This window comes from Lissotriton helveticus, chromosome 10 (genome assembly GCF_964261635.1).
Source record: "Lissotriton helveticus chromosome 10, aLisHel1.1, whole genome shotgun sequence".
Taxonomy (NCBI): Eukaryota; Metazoa; Chordata; class Amphibia; order Caudata; family Salamandridae; genus Lissotriton; species Lissotriton helveticus.
In genome coordinates, this window is record NC_136071.1 from 193332523 (window position 1) to 193353608 (window position 21086).

At 43.3% G+C, this 21086-nt stretch overlaps 1 protein-coding gene across 1 annotated transcript in view; it reads left to right on the forward strand.

Moving 5' to 3' along the window:
• The window catches only part of LOC144785111 (uromodulin-like), a 382476-nt gene that overhangs the window by 258646 nt on the left and 102744 nt on the right, over positions 1-21086 (forward strand). The window contains exon 8 of the mRNA XM_078664207.1: positions 9144-9251. Coding sequence (XP_078520333.1) covers positions 9144-9251 — 108 coding nt within the window. The remainder of the gene's footprint in view (positions 1-9143; positions 9252-21086) is intronic.

The window sequence follows — 21086 nt, forward strand, 5'->3', positions numbered from 1 at the left end:
CATAGGGTCACAGTGAAGAAATACTGACTGACATGAGACTATAAATGGACAAATGAGGCACCAGGGAAACTCCTGGACTCCAAGATTCATGAGGTTGTTATATGTGAAATCTAGGACATACATTAAAGTTCTAGATGCTATGCCCTGTACAATAATATTCTGCATACCATATAACATGCATTTGCTGTTCAGAGCCCTGTGGAAGTTCTAGTTTAAAGAATGTCCCATGGAATTTCCTTAACCTTTGCAGGAAGACTGCAGTCCTATGGGTTCACTACCAAGGTTGGGTCCCTGGGCGTTGTCTCACAAACTTTGAGTTGCAGCCCTGCCAACTTCTTTAGATGTTCTCTGTTTGACACCTTATTGATGCATTTACTGATTACTGCAGAAAGCGGCAGTCTGTAAAGTAATAGCAGATTGGTCATAGACACTCTCCTACCTACAGCAGGATGCCTTGGTTGAAGAATACACGCAGGTGCAAATTAAGTCTTTGCAACAGAATTGTAATGACAACTGAAGCATTTGCTTAATTACCTTGAGATTGCCTCCATACAATAGGTGAATTGCCTCCAGATACAGTACATCAAGCACAACTCTACTTTTTGTATTCCAGAAGGTGCAGTGCAAGCCCCTATTGTTATGTCAGCTTGCTGTGCTTAGATGTTAGGTTTAATCATTAACAAAAGAGGGAGGGAGAGGGAGTCGTGGATTCTGTCTCCCCTAGCAATTATCATAAACAAAATGGATTCCACAAGGTGGAAGGCGGTTGTTACCACAATGGTGGGGAGCAACCAGTGTTGTTAAAATACCCCTCACACACCAACAGGCCCCTTGGTGTCATGCTTCATCATCGGGGTCTTCGCAAACCTCTACGGGATGCGGCGTGCTACGACTTCACGACTACGCAGGAGCACTTTTATTGTGAACTATGTGTTTGGTGTGTGTGGGTATACAATGTGAGTGGTGAGGTGAAAGTGAAAAAATTAAAAAATACCTGGCACGTGAGTACCGAAATTTTTTTTATTAAGTCTCCGGCTGGTATTGTTAAAAGAGTGCTAGAGTGGTTGTGGTCTACTGATTAGGGTAACCCAACCATGTTAGTGCGTCGACATGTTTCGGAGTTTAAAGAACTCCTTCTTCAGGACGAGGATATGCACTACTTATCCCCACCTTACTCACATGTGTGTAGATTTTAAAGTGTGCTCTACAAAAATAAGATAAGGTGAAAATTTACCTATCTATGTTTAATGTAAGGTCCGTTGCGCCCAATTGGCGATTAAAGACACCTGTAAACAGAAAAATCAAGTAAAAAACAGGGTAATACATGTTTTCTAGTCTCATACTGTGTAAATACACAGGAGGGTAACAAGGAACAAAAGTGAAGGTCCAGGAACCCTGAAAAAAGGAAAAAAACAGGAAAAACGAACAACACATAAACTGAGACACACATTCAAGCACAGTATCTGATAAGCCCTTTAAGGGTATAGTTTCTGACACAGATGTGGTGCTTACTTATGAAAAGAGGTTAAATGGCCTCATGAGCCACAGCGTGTTGGGGGGTCCGTTCTACCCGTTATGGCAACCTGTGAGGTATTCAAGGAAATGGATCAAAATGATGTAATCCCTCGATTTTGATGAAAGTTTACACACCATATCCATACATTCATACACCCTCACGGTTACTCCCAGGGCTGTCTGGCTTCCTACCCCTCCAAGCGGCTCCGACGAGTAAATTGTGAGGTGAGGAGCGGGCTTTTTATAGTCTAAGTAACTTCAATTAGCCGCTGATTGAAAGCGGAAAAAGCCCATAACTGGACCTGACCCTTAGTCTCCATGCCGCTTCTGCGCGCATCGGGAAGGGCGTTCCCGTGTAACCGCGCATGTGCGGTAGAGCAGTGAGGGACAGGCGCGCGTGCTCATCCTCTTAGTATGTGAATAACAGCATTGATGCAGTGTATTCCGCTTCGCGCATGCGCGAATGGACGCCGTGTCTGTCTCCGCTCTAAGTAAATGCCTCAGAGATCGAAAATGTATAATTTTTAACAAAATGCAGAAATGGTTTAGGACTCGATAGGGGATAGTGACACCCTGCATAAATGCATAAACCGCCTGCAAATTCAAGGATCCAGGCAAAACCTCGATATGTTAAGGACATTGGGGGAGCTTTCACAATTACTGTCAAAATTACTTAAAGCCTGGAGCAGCGAAATGACAGTGTCAGCAAAATTAAGTTAAACTACAAAATACATAATACATAGTTACATTATTCTGAGGGTTATGATCTCAGAAGCCCTTTGAGGTATAGGTACAGTTATTACTGCAGACACGGTTTATACAGCACAAATGTTAGTCAGGATGTTCACCTAGGTAATGAGTTTTGGGAAAAAAAGGCTCATGCAGTTGGATATAGCGGTTATTTGGTTACTGAAGTAGGTGGCTATCAGTTACTTGGCGTACCTGGCAAAGTAGTGTGGGTTTTTTAGCGTAATTGGCTCCATGGAATGGAGTCGTTCAACCCCGTTACGTCTGAGCCCAGACGAAACACCCATCTTTGTTCTTTCTCAAATAAGCCTCTTTCTGATGGTAACTGCTCAATAACAGTCCAATGTATGTCATTTACACAATGCTGTGCTTCTAGAAAATGAGATGCCATTTTCGTTGTCTGTTTTTTGCACCTCACATTGCTCTTGTGTTCGTTAATTCTAGTTTTCACTGCACGTGTGGTCATTCCCACATACTCTTTACCACAAGGGCACGTAATGAGATACACCACATTACGGCTGTTGCAATTCGTGACAGCACGTTGTTCCCACTTCTCGCCATTGCTGAATTCTAGAGTCAGGCTTTTCTCAGTCAAGTGGCAGTTGTTACAATTCCCACACGGGTAGTGCCCATGCAGTCCTTTCAGCCTTGTTTGCTGTATTACATTGGTTTGGGGTCTTGTGTGGACCAGAATATCCTTCAGGTTTCTTCCCCTCCTGTGGGCAAAGATGGGTTTTTCCAGATCCAGACTCACACTGGTCAGGATGCGCCAATGTTTATTTACCAGTTTAGATACCTGGTTTGACACAGGACTGTAGGTCGTGACACAGACTGGTCTGCCTGATTCCTCTTTTGGTGGGTTATCATCCAGAAGAGCTTCTCGGTTGTTGTTCCTGGCTCTTTTCATAGCCTGGGTAATGATCTTATCTGGGTATTTCCTTTGTTGTAGTTTTTTACTCAGATCCAGCGCTTGGATTTTATACTTCCCTACATCGCTGCAGTTGCGCCGTAGGCGAAGGAACTGCCCATATGGTAGGTTTTCTCTTAGGTGACGTGGATGAAAACTGTCGAACCTAAGGAGGCAGTTCCTTGCTGTTGTTTTGAAGTGTGTCTCCGTTTTCAAATGGCCAGCTTCGTGATAAATGTTGAGGTCTAGAAAGACCATGGACTCATTGGACATTTGATGAGTGAACTTCAGAAATTCATTTTGGCTGTTAATCCATTGCATGAAGTCCATGACCGATTGGTTATTACCTTCCCATATGACCAAGACGTCGTCAATATAACGTTTCCAGGACAGGATTTTACTCCTGAACGGGTTGTCCTGGTGAAGGATTTTGGTAGTCTCTAGATGGTGTACGTAGAGACCTGCCAAGCTAGGAGCAAATGTGCTCCCCATGCTGGTCCCATGGCGCTGCAAGTAGAGGGTGCCTTCATACTCGAAAAAGTTTTTGGTGAGGGCCATCGAGATGCATTCCATCACCACACCTCGTGGGGTATGGTAAAGCCACTGTTTGCTGTATAGAACTTCCTCAATGATGTTGAGGGTTTCATCGTGTGGGAGACTGGTGTATAAGCTCTCCACATCGAGGCTCAGTAAGATTTGAGAGGAAGGATTGAAAGGATGGTTTTTCAGTAATTGAAGTACGGCTTTTGTATCCTTGAGATACGTATCAGTGGCCTGTACCAATGGTCTCAGGAAAGCATCTGCAAACTTGGAGAGGGGTTCCAATATCGATGCAATGCCAGACACGATGGGGCGACCAGGGGGGTTCTCAAGATTTTTGTGAACCTTGGGTATCGTATAAAAATACGGTATTCGTGGGTTCTTTTGTGTTAAGAAAAGGGCCTCTTTTTTCGTAAGCCAGTCATGGCTTAGAGCTTCTTCAGTCATTGATCCTACTCTGATTCGTATGGACTCTGTGGGGTCCTCTTCCAGAACCTGATAGTTCCTTCTGTCTGCGAGGAGTCTCCTGCATTCTTGGTCGTACGCCGTTGTTGTCTGAATCACAACGGCCCCGCCCTTGTCCGCGGGTTTTATGATAATTAATTTGTTTTGTGATAATTCCCTCACAGCTCCGTTCTCTACTCTACTCATGTTCTGAAAGACCCTAGAGTCTGTATCCATTTTGCCTAACTCTGACATAACGGCTTTCTCAAAAGCTAAAACTTCCACTGGGAGCTGGTTATCCTGTGGTGTAAAGGAAGATTTCGGTTTCAAACCCGTGTCGGATGTCTCGACTCTGGGTGCTTGATTGTGGAAGAAAGCCTTTAGCTTGATGGTCCTAATAAAATCCTGGACCTCTTTGTGTAAGAGAAAAATGTCTGGCTTGTTCGTGGGTACATAGCCTAGGCCTTTGTTCAATACTTTTTCCTGTATTTCAGTTAGTGGCCACGGTTGGGGGGAAGACCAATCAACCGTACCACAACAAAATCCACAACCTTTTTTATCGTGGGGCCCAGGATCCAACAGAGGCAGGAACAAGAGAGGGAACAATGTCACCTGGCAACCGGTGACAGAATCAGACCCCAGAATGCACACCAGGAGTATGACAGCGGGTCAAGCCTCAACCAGCAAGAGAGGAACTTAGTCATAAACATATCCCCGTGGCCACTAACTGAAATACAGGAAAAAGTATTGAACAAAGGCCTAGGCTATGTACCCACGAACAAGCCAGACATTTTTCTCTTACACAAAGAGGTCAAGGATTTTATTAGGACCATCAAGCTAAAGGCTTTCTTCCACAATCAAGCACCCAGAGTCGAGACATCCGACACGGGTTTGAAACCGAAATCTTCCTTTACACCACAGGATAACCAGCTCCCAGTGGAAGTTTTAGCTTTTGAGAAAGCCGTTATGTCAGAGTTAGGCAAAATGGATACAGACTCTAGGGTCTTTCAGAACATGAGTAGAGTAGAGAACGGAGCTGTGAGGGAATTATCACAAAACAAATTAATTATCATAAAACCCGCGGACAAGGGCGGGGCCGTTGTGATTCAGACAACAACGGCGTACGATCAAGAATGCAGGAGACTCCTCGCAGACAGAAGGAACTATCAGGTTCTGGAAGAGGACCCCACAGAGTCCATACGAATCAGAGTAGGATCAATGACTGAAGAAGCTCTAAGCCATGACTGGCTTACGAAAAAAGAGGCCCTTTTCTTAACACAAAAGAACCCACGAATACCGTATTTTTATACGATACCCAAGGTTCACAAAAATCTTGAGAACCCCCCTGGTCGCCCCATCGTGTCTGGCATTGCATCGATATTGGAACCCCTCTCCAAGTTTGCAGATGCTTTCCTGAGACCATTGGTACAGGCCACTGATACGTATCTCAAGGATACAAAAGCCGTACTTCAATTACTGAAAAACCATCCTTTCAATCCTTCCTCTCAAATCTTACTGAGCCTCGATGTGGAGAGCTTATACACCAGTCTCCCACACGATGAAACCCTCAACATCATTGAGGAAGTTCTATACAGCAAACAGTGGCTTTACCATACCCCACGAGGTGTGGTGATGGAATGCATCTCGATGGCCCTCACCAAAAACTTTTTCGAGTATGAAGGCACCCTCTACTTGCAGCGCCATGGGACCAGCATGGGAAGCACATTTGCTCCTAGCTTGGCAGGTCTCTACGTACACCATCTAGAGACTACCAAAATCCTTCACCAGGACAACCCGTTCAGGAGTAAAATCCTGTCCTGGAAACGTTATATTGACGACGTCTTGGTCATATGGGAAGGTAATAACCAATCGGTCATGGACTTCATGCAATGGATTAACAGCCAAAATGAATTTCTGAAGTTCACTCATCAAATGTCCAATGAGTCCATGGTCTTTCTAGACCTCAACATTTATCACGAAGCTGGCCATTTGAAAACGGAGACACACTTCAAACCAACAGCAAGGAACTGCCTCCTTAGGTTCGACAGTTTTCATCCACGTCACCTAAGAGAAAACCTACCATATGGGCAGTTCCTTCGCCTACGGCGCAACTGCAGCGATGTAGGGAAGTATAAAATCCAAGCGCTGGATCTGAGTAAAAAACTACAACAAAGGAAATACCCAGATAAGATCATTACCCAGGCTATGAAAAGAGCCAGGAACAACAACCGAGAAGCTCTTCTGGATGATAACCCACCAAAAGAGGAATCAGGCAGACCAGTCTGTGTCACGACCTACAGTCCTGTGTCAAACCAGGTATCTAAACTGGTAAATAAACATTGGCGCATCCTGACCAGTGTGAGTCTGGATCTGGAAAAACCCATCTTTGCCCACAGGAGGGGAAGAAACCTGAAGGATATTCTGGTCCACACAAGACCCCAAACCAATGTAATACAGCAAACAAGGCTGAAAGGACTGCATGGGCACTACCCGTGTGGGAATTGTAACAACTGCCACTTGACTGAGAAAAGCCTGACTCTAGAATTCAGCAATGGCGAGAAGTGGGAACAACGTGCTGTCACGAATTGCAACAGCCGCAATGTGGTGTATCTCATTACGTGCCCTTGTGGTAAAGAGTATGTGGGAATGACCACACGTGCAGTGAAAACTAGAATTAACGAACACAAGAGCAATGTGAGGTGCAAAAAACAGACAACGAAAATGGCATCTCATTTTCTAGAAGCACAGCATTGTGTAAATGACATACATTGGACTGTTATTGAGCAGTTACCATCAGAAAGAGGCTTATTTGAGAAAGAACAAAGATGGGTGTTTCGTCTGGGCTCAGACGTAACGGGGTTGAACGACTCCATTCCATGGAGCCAATTACGCTAAAAAACCCACACTACTTTGCCAGGTACGCCAAGTAACTGATAGCCACCTACTTCAGTAACCAAATAACCGCTATATCCAACTGCATGAGCCTTTTTTTCCCAAAACTCATTACCTAGGTGAACATCCTGACTAACATTTGTGCTGTATAAACCGTGTCTGCAGTAATAACTGTACCTATACCTCAAAGGGCTTCTGAGATCATAACCCTCAGAATAATGTAACTATGTATTATGTATTTTGTAGTTTAACTTAATTTTGCTGACACTGTCATTTCGCTGCTCCAGGCTTTAAGTAATTTTGACAGTAATTGTGAAAGCTCCCCCAATGTCCTTAACATATCGAGGTTTTGCCTGGATCCTTGAATTTGCAGGCGGTTTATGCATTTATGCAGGATGTCGAGTCCTAAACCATTTCTGCATTTTGTTAAAAATTATACATTTTCGATCTCTGAGGCATTTACTTAGAGCGGAGACAGACACGGCGTCCATTCGCGCATGCGCGAAGCGGAATACACTGCATCAATGCTGTTATTCACATACTAAGAGGATGCGCACGCGCGCCTGTCCCTCACTGCTCTACCGCACATGCGCGGTTACACGGGAACGCCCTTCCCGATGCGCGCAGAAGCGGCATGGAGACTAAGGGTCAGGTCCAGTTATGGGCTTTTTCCGCTTTCAATCAGCGGCTAATTGAAGTTACTTAGACTATAAAAAGCCCGCTCCTCACCTCACAATTTACTCGTCGGAGCCGCGTGGAGGGGTAGGAAGCCAGACAGCCCTGGGAGTAACCGTGAGTGTGTATGAATGTATGGATATGGTGTGTAAACTTTCATCAAAATCGAGGGATTACATCATTTTGATCCATTTCCTTGAATACCTCACAGGTTGCCATAACGGGTAGAACGGACCCCCCAACACGCTGTGGCTCATGAGGCCATTTAACCTCTTTTCATAAGTAAGCAACACATCTGTGTCAGAAACTATACCCTTAAAGGGCTTATCAGATACTGTGCTTGAATGTGTGTCTCAGTTTATGTGTTGTTCGTTTTTTCTGTTTTTTTCCTTTTTTCAGGGTTCCTGGACCTTCACTTTTGTTCCTTGTTACCCTCCTGTGTATTTACACAGTATGAGACTAGAAAACATGTATTACCCTGTTTTTTACTTGATTTTTCTGTTTACAGGTGTCTTTAATCGCCAATTGGGCGCAACGGACCTTACATTAAACATAGATAGGTACATTTTCACCTTATCTTATTTTTGTAGAGCACACTTTAAAATCTACACACATGTGAGTAAGGTGGGGATAAGTAGTGCATATCCTCGTCCTGAAGAAGGAGTTCTTTAAACTCCGAAACATGTCGACGCACTAACATGGTTGGGTTACCCTAATCAGTAGACCACAACCACTCTAGCACTCTTTTAACAATACCAGCCGGAGACTTAATAAAAAAAATTTCGGTACTCACGTGCCAGGTATTTTTTAATTTTTTCACTTTCACCTCACCACTCACATTGTATACCCACACACACCAAACACATAGTTCACAATAAAAGTGCTCCTGCGTAGTCGTGAAGTCGTAGCACGCCGCATCCCGTAGAGGTTTGCGAAGACCCCGATGATGAAGCATGACACCAAGGGGCCTGTTGGTGTGTGAGGGGTATTTTAACAACACTGGTTGCTCCCCACCATTGTGGTAACAACCGCCTTCCACCTTGTGGATTCCATTTTGTTTATGATAGATGTTAGGTTTGCCATTTCATTTAAAGCAGGGTACTGTTATTATCAAAGACAGATAACCTTACCGCTATGCACATGATATCGTTTCATATATATAAAACATGCTAAAATAAATCTTCCCATCAGGCTTTTTTGAATAATAAGATCAAATCATGGTGGTTTCGAAAGGCCGGTGAAGGCTCTTTGGGGTGGGGGGGGGATGAGGGTAATAAATCACTTTTTAAACAAGGTCTGCAGAAGTCAGAAAAATGTTGGTTAGAAATTATACAATATTTTTGACCAATGAAAGTATGATCTACACAGATTGTAGGAAAAGTTACCATAGACATTTAAAAAAATCATATTTTTTCTACTGCAGATCCGAATTATATTTCACCTGGATGCTTTGACTGTACTGAAGAAGAAGAATGCAGGACCGTCAAAGGTGTTGAAGAATGTCATTGCAAGAATGAATTTCCCAGTAGTGGTACGTATGCTAGCAATTATTGCATAAAGAAAGCAACACAAAATCCATCACAATGACATTTTTTTGCTGTATGTTTTTATTTTCAGAGACAGGCTATTTTCTGTAATAATAATTGTTGATCTCTTTTACCAAATAGTTCAAGGGAGGGTATTGAATGGTATTTCAAGATGTGTAGGGTGGTCTTATTTGTTGTTCCCTCAAGTGTCCCCTTTGGGCATTGTTGGACCTGGCATCGTTGGCATGGTTTTCCCACTAACATTTTTGTCTTCAATCCTCCTGTTTTAGCTCACTTTGTATTTGCTGCGCTTAGGAGTCTTAGGAGTTAAGACAGCTAACCAATGCTAAAGTGCTTATGCTTTCTCCCTAAAACATGGTAGCATTGACTGATACCCAATTGACATATTTCATTTAGTTGTAAGTCTCTAGTAAATTGGTGCTTCCCATGTCCAGGGCCTGTGAATTAAATGATACTAGTTGGCCTGCAGCATTAGTTGTGCCACTTACCTAAGTGCCCTTTAAACATACCGCAGGCCTGCCAGTGCAGCCTGTGTGTGCAGTTTTAAACTGCCATTTGGACCTGGAAAAATAAACCTTTTGGCAGGCTTAAACCCTCCTTTTGTAAGTACCATAAGGATAGACAGGAGTCCTAAGGAGAGGGGAACAGATGGGTCTTAATGGCTTTCCGGAAAGCAGCCAGGTTTTCCAAAGAACGAATGTTCAGTGGCAAGGCGTTCCAGAGCTTGGCTCCCAAAACCCTAAAGGAGCGACCGCCAGTACGGCAAAGCTTTGTACGGGGTACAGTCAATAGGTGCTGACCTAATGAGCGTAGGTTGCGCTGTGGCACATACGGTGTAAGGAGTGGGCGCAGAAGTTCTGGGCATCCGGTTTTGTGTCATGATGAGGGTTTTGAACTGGATTCGGGATTCGATGGGTAGCCAGTGCTTTGTGTGTTACTCCCAGACAGTGAGACAAAGGGGAATAGGTGATGACAGGCTTGGCCATCTCTGACTTGATAGGGGAGCAGAGATGTCATATACCAAACTTGCACACCACAAAGGGTTTCATAGTAGTCTTTTCTGCCCACAGACAAGCTGGGGCCAGGGCAGGGAGGCAGGAAATTCCAGAAACCTCTGTAGCGAGAGGACTCCAGAAGCTTCCCCTACTTCAAAGTAGGAACCATGTATAAAAAGCGGACCCTCAGACCCAACTCTAAAGTGCACCTCTGGACTGGCGGAAGACTCAGAAGGACTGCTATTCTGCAAGTAGGACTGTTACTCTGCTGCTCTGTTGCCTGAGTGAGAAGGCCTGGACCAGCACCTTGAACCAAGGAACACCGTAGTGACTCCAATGCCTAGTTTGCAGGCCTCCTGATTAGAGCACAGGGGCAGAAAAGGCTCCACTTCTCTTGAACTCTGCTCATGGACTCAGCCTGTTGTGAATCCTAACCCCTCAAGTGGTGCCCCTCCAGTCCTGGACCCTTGAAAGTGGGGATAGAGGTGCCTTGCCAGCCCATCTGTGGTTCTCGCTAAATCCGGCCTGAAGCGAGGAGAACCCCACAAAGTCTCGCCCCACAGCTACAAGCTTCATTGAAACCCACACGAGCAATGCATAGCCCTGCAGAACCTCACCACACACCTGCCAGCCTCAATGGAATCGACACAGAGCAAAATGAAGTCTCAATAAGCCTTACCGCTCATCTGCCAGCTTCATCGGAACCAATGCGACTCAACACAAAGTCATGCCGTACAGATTCATCTGAACCAATGCAATGCAAGGCAACCCAGTGCAGGACCTCACATCGCAGGCCTCACTGCCCCTCAGAGTTGAAGCCGGATAACGCAAAGCCTTGCAATGCAATGCTGCACAAACCGCGCACCATAGGCATAAGGTATTCTCCAAAGGACTCAACTGGGTCCCTGTAGCTGGCCAGCGCTCCATTGTGGGTGGCCTGAACTTGTGACTTTGTCCTGGTCTGGGGAACCAAATAAACACAGTTGGCAGTTTCTACTTTTATTCACTATTTTATTTCAAGTCATCAAAATTTCATATCTCTGATTCTAATGATTGGATTTTTGTTGTTTTGCTGTTTAATATTAACAATTTTACTAAATTGGTGTGGGATTTTTTTGTGTTGTAGTTTCACTTTATTGCTGCTTTAAGTACTGAATAAATACTTTACTTATTTCCTCTAAGTTAAGCCTGGTGGCTTTTGTACCACGCTACCAGAGGGTTAACCACAGGTTAATTTGGGATTTGCTTCTGTTTCACCTTGACCAGAATTGCAGCTTCTGCTTGAGTATGGTTTCACCCCCCTTCGCCAGTAATCCAATTTCCTATAGGCATTGATTTACAAATCCCATGCACAAGATAGGAGGCTAGGACCTTCAATTAGGAGGGAACACTAATCCATCTGTTGTGTCATAGGATGGGTCCCTACAATTTGTAAATCCCATTAATGGTTCCCATAAAGAAACAAAATTATTAAATAAAGAAGCAACAGTACAGTTGTAGTGACATAGTTACATTAATAATGGTTCAGACCCTCCTCTCTGGATGACGCTAGGTATAATATATACTGCCAGTTCTCATGTCTTTGCTAGGACAGACTGATGTGCCTAGCAAAGGATCAACTGTTTAACAGAAATGACGATAGCCCATCATGTCCTGTTGAGAAAAAAAAGGGAGAATCCACCCACCCGGCTGCCTTTAGCAATCCACTAGATCATAGTTATCTTGCAGTGGTCAGTGAGGTCCAAGTTCATCCTACTTTATGTACAGGTTTTAATAAGGGACAACCTACACTTGTTGACTGAAAAAGAAACAGATGAAAAAGAAACAGAGCTCTATTAGATTTGAGTAACCTGAAAAATTATAGTAAGCTAGGGAACTCAGTCACTGCACCACCTAAAGTAATCACCCATACAGAATTGGATGAAAATTACTCGCCCCAAGTGATCAGATACCAGATGGTCATATGCTAGATATTTTAAGACTCAAAAGATGAGAGGCAATTGTAAAATAGAGTCATATCCACAACACCTTTTTGGGCTGAAATATGCAAGAAGTCGATTCATTCTTGCAATTTATTTTCTTTCTTTATCTTTCTTCTCAGCAATAGACAAACACACGCAGCCCATGAGTTTCACCCGAGACATTGGCTTCTTAAGGGCTGCAGACAGGTCAATAAAACAAATGCATACATCGGTTAACTATAACATACATGAGCAAACATTAACCCCTTCCAAGCTCATGACGAGCTCAGCTCGTCATGAGGCACAGTGGAGCTGTGCTTATGATGAGCTGAGCTCGTCATGTTGCATTGGTTTTCGTTCCCTTCAGCACTGAAGATGAAGACCACTTTCAGCATCCATGTGAATAAGACAATGCATTTGGACCATAAAGAACACATAACATCTTTAAAACAAAAACTGTACGTATCAATGTGATAGCAAAAATACATTGGTCTAGTGATCGTAAATACAATCACCATGTAGAAAAAACATATATCAGACCAGTGCTTAATTTGTAAAAAAAAAAGTGCAGGGGTCCAGACAAACAGGCCATTGCAGCTTACGCCACACATTGCTCCAGCCAGCACTGCCCGTGACAGGACCAAAACAACTATGAATCATCACACTGCTAAAAGTGTGAATATTCAGACTATTCTAGGCCCTCAATGCTATAAGTATAGCCTGAGAGCTGGTAATAGTCATTTTTAATGTATCTTGAATTAATAAACATCTGTTGTTATGCTCATCTCTGAATCAGTCAGTCAGTGCCACCATGGTGCAGACTGTCATAAGCACCGGTGTTAACAATTAACTGCCGGTGCTGAGCAACGGAAAGCACCAGTTCAAATTAAGTACTGTATCAGACACAAAATGAGAAGATAATGGAGGCAAAAACCAATTTATAATATTAACATCACCGAATGACAAGACTATCAACATGTATAAAAACAACATTTAAAAAACAACATCTTAAATACAATAAACAAATATATATTTTGCACATAGAGATTCCCTCATTTTGACTAACTTCTTGTGTATAGACCAATTGGAAGAAATAAATTATTCAAAAGGCCCATGCCAGCATTGATCTGAAATTTCACTTAGTCACAGTGAGAGAATAAGTCGCAAGGAAGATTTCTAAAAAAGCAGTATATGATGAGAAGAGGAAAGAAACAGAGGAGAACAGAAACAAAATACAAGTAACAAAAAGAGAGAGAAAAGGTACAAAAAAGGAGATGAGAATGGAGAAAAGAAAATTACCAGTCTTAGCACCACCAAGTGTGACAAAGGTCACAAGCCAGCCCATAGTAAAACAAGTCAAAAAGTCCTCAAAGTACACTAAATATATTGGCATGAAAATTTAGCATATACTACATCCCAAGAAATGGCAAGCAATGTCTTACCAATGTGATTCTACTGGCTAGAGTAGTGCATTTGAAGAATGATCACATCGCACTAAAGTTTGGGAAATGTGTTCCATGCTAAGATAAAATCAGACACATTAGACATGCCCTAATTCATCCACTAGTTGTTAAAAATGTAAGCAGGTTTAGTGAAGTGCAAAGTAAAAGACCAACATCAAGTCTATGTTCTTATACCTAGAGCACCTAAAAAGTTTCTACATGATCAGAACAGATACCTCATCATTGTCATGCAATTAAAACACTCTTTGACCACGGTACACCTCTAATGTTCCTCGTGCTCAGAAACAGTAAGGTAACAGAGTCATACATTAAAAACAATCCATCATCCAAAATGGGTTACAACACATTCCTTGCTAGTAAAGGGAGTAATAGTGCCTTCACCATCGAATAAAGGAAGAAAAAAATGAAAATACCTATTCACAAACACTTGGGGTAGCTAAATATCAACAACAAATAAGTGTCCAAAAATCTCAATGTCTTTACAAAGTTCCTGGTCCCATAGTATTAGTACATTTTTAAACCGATATGCTGTAAACAGGAAGGAAAAGAAATTGAACAAGAAACAAATGTAAATTAAGGGCATTTAGGAACATTTACAATATTTTACCTGAATTCATACTAATTAAACGACCGTTAACCACACCAACATTGCAAAGAGTACAAAGCCCTGTTGCGGCTTTCACAAAATATGTTGTGTTAACGGGTTAGCTGGCAAATATATTTTTCATTGTCAATGGTTTCAGTAGCATCGGGCCATGGGCCGTATTAGTACACAGAGAGAACAATGTAAAGAAGTAACTACATGCACAATTCAGCATAATGTCAAACAAAACAGGTGAATGTCACGTCAGCATAGCACCTCAAACAAAGCAACACATGTGTAGTGACGTGCACAGTCCAACGATACTGATAGCCACGTTGCAAAGAAACACGCACTGTTGCTTACACCAGGGATGCCCAGTGGACAGACAAGGTGTTACCAACATCTGACATTCCTGCCAAGTGTCACGCTTCAGGGGTGAGGCTAATGGATTTTAGTGTGGTGTTCAGCATCACTGCACTGAAATGCACTCTCTGCTGACACACTGAAACTGGCTTAACGCCAGGGTGCTAGCACTCGGCAGGACTCCAGGAGACAGAGTAATTGACATCGGAGCCGTGCGTGCCCAAATTGAAATATGCTGCCTGCCCTTCACCCCCAGCCACGAGCATAACACCACTAGCCTTGACACTCATTCGAATACCAAATAACCTTGCACTCAGTGCCAGCAAAAACGTACCCGTGTTCAGTGTATGCGAGTCAGGATACGAGGCCATTCTCGAAAGACCCATAGGCCTCGAGCTGGATATCAATCCACGTGAAAGGAAGTGTGCTTGCTAGCACATCAATGCACTTGGCCTCGTATGACTTTCGCAAAACTGGTATCACGTAAAGTAAATGAATCCATATAAAGTCCCTGGTTCAAATAAACCCTGGGATACTTCATACAATGGTAATACATATCAAGCAACCCAGTGGAGCCCTCATGTAAAGTGGTAATACAACGTAGGCATTTATTTCATTAAAATTAGTCTCAATGATTGAGAACCCAGTAACTAAGACCTATAGTCCCACCATATTCTTCCAATACCTAGATAAGAAACAAACAAATGTTCTAAACCTTCACATCAGGGTCTATGTTTCCATATCCTACATGTTATAGAAGTACATGGGGTGCTAGGTAGTTATGCTAGCCTGAATGCTAATCAATAGATAGAGGGTACACAGGTACCCAGAAAAATATAGCATAATAGGGGCAACAGTTTGAAGGAAATGATGTCGTTCACGATCTTTACAAAATGTGAAACTTTTAGCGGTGAGGGCTTAGCACTATGGCGCACAAGTTCATTATTAAATATTATTTCTAAACTGTATATTTAAATTCCGGAGCTCACTCCTGGTGGTCAACCGCCCTAAGGCCACTAAACAATAAAACAAAAAATTACAAACAAGAGGAGCGCCAAACAATCTCCAATCATCAATTAAACCAATATCTGGAATCCTTCCAATGACCAGTCCATAGGCGGAAGATTAAGTTTCCAAATAAAGTTCTTCTTCTTTATTACACCAGACCACAGTTCATTTCAACAAATCCACTTCTTTTTTTGTAAAGATCACAGTTCATTTCAACATATCTTCCTCTCAGATTTATTCAAGCACTTTTGATCAGCTTTTTCAACAAATCTAATCAGCCGACGCGTTTCGTCCTCAAGGGACATCATCAGGGCTGAAATAAATAATAAAACATAAATCAACGAGATGATGACCTTATGCACATTTCAAATTCAAAAAGTTTATGTTACACCAAAAACCCCCATAAAGATTCTAGATTGCTCGCAATATCACAAGTTTCCACCTTTCCTGCCTATATCCATTCTAACAAAACCACTCATTCGACATAAAAGAGGACCGATTATGTTAACTTAATTTTGTACAATCTACCCGTGAAAATACTGTATGTAATGAATCAATTTTCCTTATTCACATACCTTCAATTTAAATAAGACGGTCTATAATCATGGTCCGATTTCTCAAATCTATCTATATTTCTGAGATTCCCATATATCCATTATGTGTTAGCCATGTAGTCATCTGTAAACATGAAATAATAAAATGTAAAGCACTCCATTTGTAGCTAAATCGTTTTTAGCATAAATATGGGTTTGTCACATTTTCCACATAATCCATCACGTGCTGCAATATCCCGTAACATATGCTGCCGCGCAGAACAAGGCCCTGTTCAAAGAGGTCATTATATGTTAAGTGTGTCTGGTCTGGAGAAATACAATCTCTGGATTGAAAACACAACTTAGTTTTTTTGTTTTGTTTTACTAATGAGTATTTATTAGCATCCTAATGAACCCTAGTTTTAGCAACATTAGTATAATGAAAGATTGGTGAAAAACAACAGCAAGTAACAAAAGGGACAGCCACAACAGCAGTAACCCACAGAGCAAGCTAAATGAAACTACAATTATTTGCTCTGCCTGTTACACCTTGTGCTTTGCAGGAGGAGCATTATCCCACTGCACTACTCTAAGTCAAACCTAGAACTAGGCAAAACTCAGGACACATCAATTTAATAATCACCTGTTAACGCAGTCAACACAAGCTATTTAAAAAGGATAACTCCACCCCCACACCCAACCCCTTCCCCCCTCCAGTGCCCAGTTTGGCCCCTGGTGATGGTGGCCCGAGCCCCTGGATGAAAGCAGACTGCGGGAGGAGGGGCCCCCACATGCTGAGAAGGGCCCATTGTCATTCTGCATGCGGCAATCAGCCGCCGGACAGACTGCCAATGGACAGCTAGATGTCAGTGAGAGGTCGGGAGGGGCTGCTTCTTGTGCTGTGGAGAGGAGTGTGCTCCCCCCAACAGGCAGCTCTGCAGACCCCTGAGGCTTCTTACAGATAGGGGGCGGCTCAGCTGCTGCAGCCCCCAAAATTACACACAAAAGAGCTCTGTTTATGGGATCATCGCTAACAACGGATGCAAGGCCCAAATAACCGCCAGTCCTAAAATTTACGGATGAATGGTCACCTTACACCCCTCATCTCCTCTGCACCCTCTTGGAATGCCCCCCAAATCCCTCCCCCCCCGACTTCACCTGAAAAGAAAAGCACCCACCTCCTCTGCACCACCCTGGACACACACCTTTCTCGGGTGCTGCAGTGACTTTTCACAGCTCTTGGTGAAGGATTCTCATTAAGGACAAAGGCGCCGAGAGTTCATCCCACCCCATACAGCGCCTCTGACTCCGCACTGAGCCTCGGTGCGCTACGCACAGGCTCGGAAGAGAGATACGGCTCCCCTGGACCTGCCCAGACGCGCTGTGTGCAGCACTGTGGCTCGTACCAGAGCAAGGGCGCTTAATACCACACACCAGATACTAGGCGTTAAACACAAGGTACGTATTAGTCACTTTGAATAAGGGAAAAAACAGAGATGTCCTTTTCCATCATGCCTGTTTCAGCCCCAGTACCTGGTTTAGTGGATGCTGTTGCTGCCCGTGCCCCCTCAATTACGTATCTCCAAACAAGCGTGCGCCCAGCAGGAGGGAGGGAGAGAGGAGGGGGCCTGCGCAATTCCCTTGCGGGAGCGAGCCAGGGGCACCATGTGTTTATAAGTTAATTACAACCATATGGCGCCAGCTGCTCGCTCCCACAAGGGAATCGCCAAACGTGCACGCGTTGCGATTGAAGGCAATGGAACGGGTGCACGTTTTAGCCTGAAAAAGGCAATCGATGGCTACAGGTCTCTTTTCCTTTAGGCAATACCTAAAAACAGCCTTGGGTGCTGGGAAAGCTCTTCTCCAGCACCAGAGGCTGAATTCAGTAAAAGGAAATCCCTCTGGTGCTCGTACCAGTGGTATTTCCTGCCTTGGTGCCTGGAGCAATCGTCAGCACACGAGGACTGCTGCAGAGGAAGGCACGAAACTGTCCTCCACACCGAACTGGATAGCCTGTAAGATTTGGTTGTATCCAAATCAAAGTTATTAATGATACACAAGGTACAATGTATTTATTTCATATCTTCACCCAATCGGTATTACTGATTTTTACCTAAAATATGGAAGCAAAATACAACAGCGATTCACATAAGGAGCATAGGCAGCCATAAAGATATGGTTAAAAATAACCAGAAAGTCCATACTAACCCAAACAGGGATAAAAAGGCACAACATGGTTGCTGGCTGAGAGAGAGAAGAGTGGGGTGATTTGTAGGTGGATAGATCAAGATTTTTACAACAGTTGTGAAGGACTGATTTAGCACTTTGAAGAGTCTAAGGGCCATATGTATGAAAAGTACCATTTGCGATTTTCAAATAGCCATTTTTTGCGAATCGCTATTTGAGAATGGCTAAACCCTATGTATGTAGTATTCGCAAATAATTTTGCGTATCCTACATATTCCTTAACTGTGAATCGCAAATTGCGATTTGCAATAAAGGAATATCTCCTCATTCATTCCTATGGGCCTAGAGACCCATAGGAGTGAATGGAAACACATTCTCAATTTTCGATTCCTAATTAGAGAATCACAAATTGCAAATGCATTTTCAAGGGTGCCAGGGTGTCAAAAAGGCACCTTGTTACACCCCTGAAATGAGCATGGGTGCAGATGTGGCTAACATACATGACCTAAGGGCATGTATGTGAGTCACATGGCACTTTGAAAAATGCATAAAAGTGCATTTTTCAAGGAAATAGCAAATTACCACCAACTTGAAGTTTGTGGTAATTTGCGATTCCTTAAGTCCAAATTGCACTTTTTCTGTGCTTCTTACATTGCATTTAAGGAATCAGAATTTGTGATTCCTTATTTTGCGAGGGGTCCATTTGTGTCATACATATGACACTGCTTTTTTGTGATCGCGAACGCAGAAATTCTGCAAATTATGGCATTTGCGATCGCAAAATTGCCTTCATACATATGGCCCTAAATTCCCGTACTCCCACTTAGAACGAGTTGTTACATCTGACAACTCAATGTCCACTGCAGATGATGAGCGTTCTGGTCAAAAAGGTTCATTTTTAGGAGGATGGCATTATAAGTGATGTGGCAGATTTAAAATATGATCCTCACTTGGAATGCTAGCTGGTGTAAAACTCCCAAGATTGGGAAGGGTGTACAAAAAATGTTCAGATAGAGATGAGTCTGGTCATGGAATGGAGGAAGGAGAGAGATATCTCTAATACATGGGATGCCTCTAAAGCTTTTATAATCGGTGAATTGTAACACATTTAGCTGTAGAATATAAAGAAATGATGTTGCTGCTCAACTGTAATAACTTGTTACAGTTGAGTTCTGACTTCAGGCAGGTCAGGTCACAGAGCATAATTAAAGCAGCTGTTTAAAGAACGGAAACAAAATGCGGCTTTTCTTTCTTCTGCTTTGTTTTTTTCCAGCGTACAATGATAAGTAGAAAAGAGATAATTATGACCACATGCTTATTTTTGCATTCCTTAAATAATTATAGAAAAGTTAGAATTTTCCTGTATGTTTCTACACATTCCCAGCTACTTTGCTTAAAAAAAACTGACGCGCATTAAACTGATTCTCATATCTTTTCGCAACAAATATCTAACAGCTTTTTGCTGTGTTTTATTTTGCAGTAGAGATTTTATTTGTATTCTTCATGTCTGTAAAATGCTTTCTCTTCAATTAGAAAACGGTATGCACCAAGGTTTTAAGTAATTTGTGCGAAAAGGTGATGGTGTGACCATGTATTATAAGGAATATAGTAGCGCCTGCAGTACATAAAAATATTGCAAGTCACCTCGGCGTTCCATAACCCTATAAAAGAATTTAGCCTTCGACCTTGTTGCTCTATGTGGTCATGTAGCTCCTTTGTGACTTGCAATATCCTCATAATGCATGCAGGGGTGCTTTGTCTCATTTCTCCATTGCTTTGGCTTCTGTTCTTACTTAGACTGGTGAAAGCAGACATTTGACACTTTTGTGAAAACAAGTTAAAGTTGCCAGACTGAGCTCGTCTGCTTCTGTTCTGTGAGGGGAGAGTGAGTCGCATGAACAGTAAAATGAAGTCATTTCATTGAAGAGGTATCTGATGAAGGTGATAGACATGCAATCTACAATCGGCACTGGAGCCAAATATAGCACCTGGGGTTTGGAAGGCCCATTTCCAATCGCTCTATAGCTCTGAACCAGGTGAAGTCCCTGAATCTATTGAGGTGGAGGGGCCGGGCCACCAAGGGGAGGCAATAACGTTGGGGGAGGTCACTGCCGCTATCTCGGGACTGGCTTCTGCAAAGGCGCCAGGTCTGGATAGCTTACCGGGGGACCTGTTTAAACAGGAGCCCATTGTCTGGGCACCCTATCTCACGGCCCTTTTTAACAGTGTTCTCGGTGGGATGGAAATCCCTGGTACTTGGCTGGGGGCAGAGGTGGTCCCTATCTTTAAAAAGGGCTCCCCTCTTCTCCCAGCCAACTACAGGCCAATCAGCCTGATTGCTGTACCGCAGAAGCTGTTCGGCAGGGTCTTGCTGAATAGGCTCCAGGACTGGATAGAGGAGGTGGATGCCCTTAGTCCCTATCAGGCGGGGTTTAGGAAGGGGGTATCCACAGTGGACCAGGTTTTTAGACTAAATCTGATATACTGGAAGACAGCAAAGTTCAACGGCGGCAGTTTGTACACAATTTTTGTGGACTTACGGGCCGCTTTCGACCTGGTCCCCAGGGGGAAATTATGGAGCGTCCTGGCTGAGATGGGCGTCCCCCCGGACATCCTGTCAATCTTACAGAGGCTGCATCATGGGAATTATGCCCGAGTGAGGTGCGGGAGGTCTGGGGAGCTTACTGATAGGTTCCCCGTTGACCGAGGGGTAAGACAGGGCTGTG